This window comes from Anopheles darlingi, chromosome 2 (genome assembly GCF_943734745.1).
Source record: "Anopheles darlingi chromosome 2, idAnoDarlMG_H_01, whole genome shotgun sequence".
NCBI classification, from domain to species: Eukaryota; Metazoa; Arthropoda; class Insecta; order Diptera; family Culicidae; genus Anopheles; species Anopheles darlingi.
This window is the reverse complement of record NC_064874.1, coordinates 27,201,903-27,206,902: the sequence shown is the minus strand read 5'-3', so window position 1 is coordinate 27,206,902 and position 5,000 is coordinate 27,201,903. Positions and strand designations below refer to the sequence as shown.

Sequence of the window (5,000 nt, the reverse complement as noted above, 5' to 3'; positions counted from 1 at the left end):
ACGATTGCGAGCGACGCAGTGCCTACGCTGGTTGAACGCCGACGTCCGGCTTTTATCTATCAGCGTTCCAAAGGTTTCTGAGGTCTAGCAATCTCGGGGGGCAGCAACCATCTCCGGATGTAGCGATGTTGTGAAGCAGACGCGTGCAGTAGCTTTAACAAATTCCAAAGCCTGCTTGTGCTCGACTGCGGTTGCTGGTGCGGCTAATCTGTACACTGATAATACGCTGGGCAGACAATGTTTCTTTCGGGGCAGAGTGTATGCAAAAGCAGTTGATGAAACGCCACCATAAGTAGTGATTGTACAAGCATCGCTGAAACACGTTTAATGTTGGCCGTACCATGGTACTGGTCGTTAAAGGACCGTGAAGCCCGGCGCTACCGACACCGTGCTCTAGCGACTTTCCAAGACTATCGCCGAACAAATGGCAAGATATTTATGGTGTATTGATTTTTATTAGCACTTCATGGTGGACGACAGGGTAATTGGCAGTGGATTAGAGGGAGGAAACGGAAGGAAGGTGGTGAAAGGGTAGGAAACGGGGTTGGGATCGATTTTCTTACATTTGCCCTTCCTGTCTTCACATCCTTTTTGGAAGAAAATGCAACGCGACACATACACACACATACACACACAGTTGCTGCTTGATGGCTTTTCACAATCAAAATGGATGAAGTTCGGAGGTTCGCATGGAAGAAAATGGTTTATCGGAGAATGCCTTGCTGATCAATCGTATCTGAAGTTGATCGTTGTTTAGGGGTGCAGCAAGGACAGGCTGTTGCTGCCCTTAGCGTGATGCAGACTACCGACGAACTGGTGGAAGTGGTAGTCGAGATACTTGGCGATCGGTTCCTGGAAGCAGAGTTCCTGTTTGTAGGCGGCCGTGCAACGGTCGGGGCAGGGCACCGAGTTTTGTTGCAGACACAGCTCATGCTGGCTCTTGAACTGTTCGCAGCACTGACCAAGACCAAACTGCAAACAGTGGCGTTCGATGTCGGCGCCAGCTTCGTCACAGTACACGCCCAGCTTAATGGCGACGCAACGCAGGAAGCACTTCGTTTCCGCATCCTCCGGGAAGAGACCGGACAGGTACGCAGGGTACTTGCGCAGCGGAATGCGCAGCGTGTTGAAGCAGTCGAGGAAGATCTCTAGAAACTCGAGGTGCGAGGCGGGACGGAAGGCCGGGCTTGTCTCCACAAGTGTTACGGGTTGCACCTTGTGGGCGCACTTTCCGGGACAATCGGTCGAGTGTGCCGGATAACCGAATGGATTGGCGCTGGCACCGTGAAGGACTACGATGCTGCACACGATCACAGCGAAAACTGCCGCGACTTTGGCCATTTCGAATAGGGTTTTGGAGTTTTTGGGATTCCGTGTCGTGTTGGCCGATGGGTTCCTGCTACTAATGGACGATGCAGTACCAGTGTCTAGCTGGAATCCTCCGGTGGGTAGTTTTATACTTTGCGGCACCACCAAAAACGCCAAGGAAGATATGGCACGAACCTATCGTGCCACAATCAGCCACACTGGTTACTATCAGCGAGAGCCCTGCAATCGAACAGGAAGGTGTTTGGAGTAACATGCACCACGTTGTTTTCTTTTCTTATACCGACAGACGCACTGAGAGGACACGTGCCTCGTTGATGGTTTGTGTGCGTTCCGGGTTGAAGCTATCTCTGTACCCTGAAACCCCGAAAAACAATCCAAATTACAGCGATAGGGTACATGGGTTAATCCGGGTACTGGTTCACTTATGGAGGTGGTTTAAAAAAATGTAATAGAATGTCATCCAAGACATGGTCCGGATGCGTTTTGCTGTGGAATGGTGGACAAAAGTTATTTTTTCGGATTCTATATGCAAAGTTCTCATACCATCCGTCCATGAAACGCAAGTGATAGTGTATTTCCTTTTCGTTGCTATACAATGATGGTAAAGTGTTTCCTGTTACTTTCAGAGCTAGGATCGAAAAAGCTGTTTGATAAAACCTATGGTCTGTGTATGTTCGTGGATAGTGATGGCCAGGATGGCACTGCTGTTGTAGCTAAAGTGTTGTGAAACGAAAATAAGGAAAGGTGAAATTAGTGCTTCTACAACCCGAATTATCAATCAAAGTAATGTTAGGTGTATCCTAGCTCTCGCCGCAGCCTTCTAAGATCCTTTGCCCTGCATCGTTAGCGTTTTAGGCAACCGATGCGTGCAACAGTGCAGTTTTATCAATAGTCTCGATTTGCTTGTGTAACGACATCGTCCAAGGTGGAGAGTGCAACTGTGTTCTGATTATCTGGCAATGGGCCAGTAGCGAAAGCATCGAAATGTCGCCTTGTCCAGACCGGCATCGAAGCCACTGGGATCGGTGATATAAATAAATGGGAAAAAGTTAAAAACCTCAATCGCGAAACGGTGTCACGAGTCGACCTCGTCTAGACAGTTGCCTCCAGCACTAGAGCGCAAGCGGGTGATCAAAGCAAATAGGAAAAACATAGGAAAGCCTTCTAGGAACATACTCCCCTTTCCAGCCGCCGGTTCTCGGTGATCTCTGATAATAGTGCACGGGCAGAGATCTGTTTCAGAACCGGCAGCACCATGACTGTCGATTTCAACGATTATTTTTGGGTAAGTACATGGGTGTCTAGACACTATTTGCACTATTTTTTCAAACCGGATAGAATTTAGGTAGAAGAATGCATTGAATGTCTCAAAATGGATTGTTATTTACCCCTTATTAGATGATGTTTTTTGTTTCACTTACCGTTTGTTTCATACAGTTAAGGTATCAAGCCTTCTTTGGATGCCCCATGCATTTATGTTCCGTAATTTAAAATTAGTTTGCCTACTTTGTTGCTACTACAACAGAGTACAACGGCAGTAGGAGAGGAAACAACAGTTGGGCCCAACAGTTGTTGACTGGCTTTAGCCTCTGCTGGAGTGACCACAGACCACAGACACGTGCTTTCAAATGATAACACTAAGTAGGTTAAATATTGGAAATCGATTCCCACCGTTCATGTGATGAGCGGCGACGAGCTCATCGCGAAGGCACTCCCCCAACGTAACCCTAAGCTACTGCTGCTGGTTGACGTAGTTTGATCGAATGTAAAATCCACCCAGCCGAACACTCCCCTCGTTGTAAGAGACGAGTACCAGGGGGAAGTGGCAATGGACCATGACCCAAACGCTCATGCATGTCGGCGATCTTTTCGCAAAAAATAAAAGTGCGGTGCGGCCTCCTCAACCGCAATACAACGTTTAATGCTTTTTCACCGTTAAACTCATTCATACGGATGAGACGGCGCCATTGAGCATTGCTTTTGGAGTAGTTTAGGTGCGCGCCTTTTTCAATGCGCGAACTGTGCGCAAACACCCGTCCCATTTGCGGATGAGATTGCTTTTGACTGTCAATATCATCACGTGGGGGCGTTCCAAATATTTATCCAGCTCACACACACCCATGTGTATCGTCATTTGCACTGTCCATTGCTGGAGCTTCTTATGGTATCACGAGCGTAGGTAAAGGATAAGGTTTTATAACCTAGACCGCGATGAAAATCTTTCGTTGTTTTATCTGATTAAAATTATCTGTGAACAAATCAGATATACGTTTCTCGTGATATTGTTTGGTGTGTTTTTCTGCGTTATCAACATAGATCACGTATAGATCATTCGCAGCATGGTGAACCCTTGGGAATGGTATACAATTTTATTACGTTGCATGGCTTACTGGGTCCTATGCTGATTGCAACCGATTGGTATTTCGCTAGTAGTACCATTACCACAAATCTTTAGAATTCGGACTAGTTCAATACAAATGCCTTGTGACATATGTTTGCAAACTATCAATAGCATATTCGCCATTATTATAGCCTTTCGGCTGGAAAAAATCACCTCCGGGGAATAAATGTTATTCTACGGACTATTAATAAGATGCAGTACGAATTCCAGATCACCTTTTGTAATCCCAATCGCAAACAACATTTCAAGCCCATGTGGTAAAGTCTAGATGTAGTCTCGTGAGCTAAAAATATCGAATTCATCGATAGATGCGAACGACGAGTGTGCAAAGCTGCGGACCCGAGTGTCTATGGGCGTTTCCTGAACACGTTTGTTGTCTGCTGCGTGACTCATTTGGGACTTCATCGTAGCAAAAGTTTTCCTTTACCCTTTCGGTTTACGTGATGGAAATTTTAATTCCATAGGAGCACCGGAACGGAAGCCTTAGAAGTGATCATGTGTCATGTTCAAGTACTTTTGGACATGCTGGCGAACGTCCCTTCGATTCTATCGTATACCACTCGAGTTTGTCTGGGTCAGTCATCTGCTCGGTTTCGATCAAATGATAGCGACGCAGATGATGAGGAGCTGAATGTGATGTGATGTAAACCAGAAAAAAATACCGTGGGAATATGTTACCGCCAATACGAGTAATGGGGCACAGTAACGAAGGAAACATTCGAGTGATTCAAAAACGCCGCTTGGGGAACCGGTTGAAGTCAATAACACGCGGTCGGTGTGCCGCCATCATTGACCAACCAGCATGGTTCGAAAACAACATCCAAGACATGCCATAGTGTCGGTGACTTTCCACCCATCTCCATTTCTTCGGTTGCACCCGCGAAGGAACGCAGATACAGGCCCTCAGTTCCAGATCCCCGGCAGTGTTTCTCGCGAAAACAAACCGGTATTCCGAACGTACCGAATATGTCATCTTGGGAATGCTTGTCATACTCATACTGTCGTAGTAAGATGCATATCGTAACGAAGTCCAGACCGTCGCTGTACAAGCTGGGCATTCGTTCCGTTGTTCGATGAATACGGAGTGAACCCAACAGTAAGGGGGTGTAAATGCGCCATCAATTGCTTCCCAGCGGTTGGCTACAAACGTAATTCGCTTCAAAGTAATTTGATTTAATTCAATTTGTAGTTGCTGAAGGAATAAACAAGGCACGCACACCGAGAGCAGTTTGTGAGCCTGGGGCAGTGCCGCAAGACCAAGAATGGGTTA

General features: G+C 46.7%; 3 protein-coding genes across 8 annotated transcripts in view; 1 reads left to right on the top strand and 2 right to left on the bottom strand.

Moving 5' to 3' along the window:
• Positions 1 to 5,000, bottom strand: part of LOC125947888 (uncharacterized) — a 329,870-nt gene that overhangs the window by 65,210 nt on the left and 259,660 nt on the right. The window lies entirely within an intron of this gene.
• The window catches only part of LOC125947901 (F-BAR domain only protein 2), an 18,714-nt gene that overhangs the window by 1,158 nt on the left and 12,556 nt on the right, over positions 1 to 5,000 (top strand). For 5 of the 6 annotated variants that reach the window (XM_049673422.1, XM_049673427.1, XM_049673426.1 and 2 more), the window contains exon 2: positions 1,956 to 2,614. In XM_049673422.1, coding sequence (XP_049529379.1) covers positions 2,585 to 2,614 — 30 coding nt within the window. In that variant the 5' untranslated portion in view covers positions 1,956 to 2,584. Of the gene's footprint in view, positions 1 to 1,936; positions 2,615 to 5,000 lie in introns of all 6 variants that reach the window. The other variant, XM_049673421.1, reaches the window with a different exon arrangement.
• LOC125959152 (uncharacterized) lies at positions 447 to 1,341 on the bottom strand. The gene has a single exon (XM_049691961.1). The coding sequence runs from the start codon at positions 1,339 to 1,341 to the stop codon at positions 754 to 756; it is 588 nt and encodes a 195-aa protein (XP_049547918.1). The 3' UTR covers positions 447 to 753.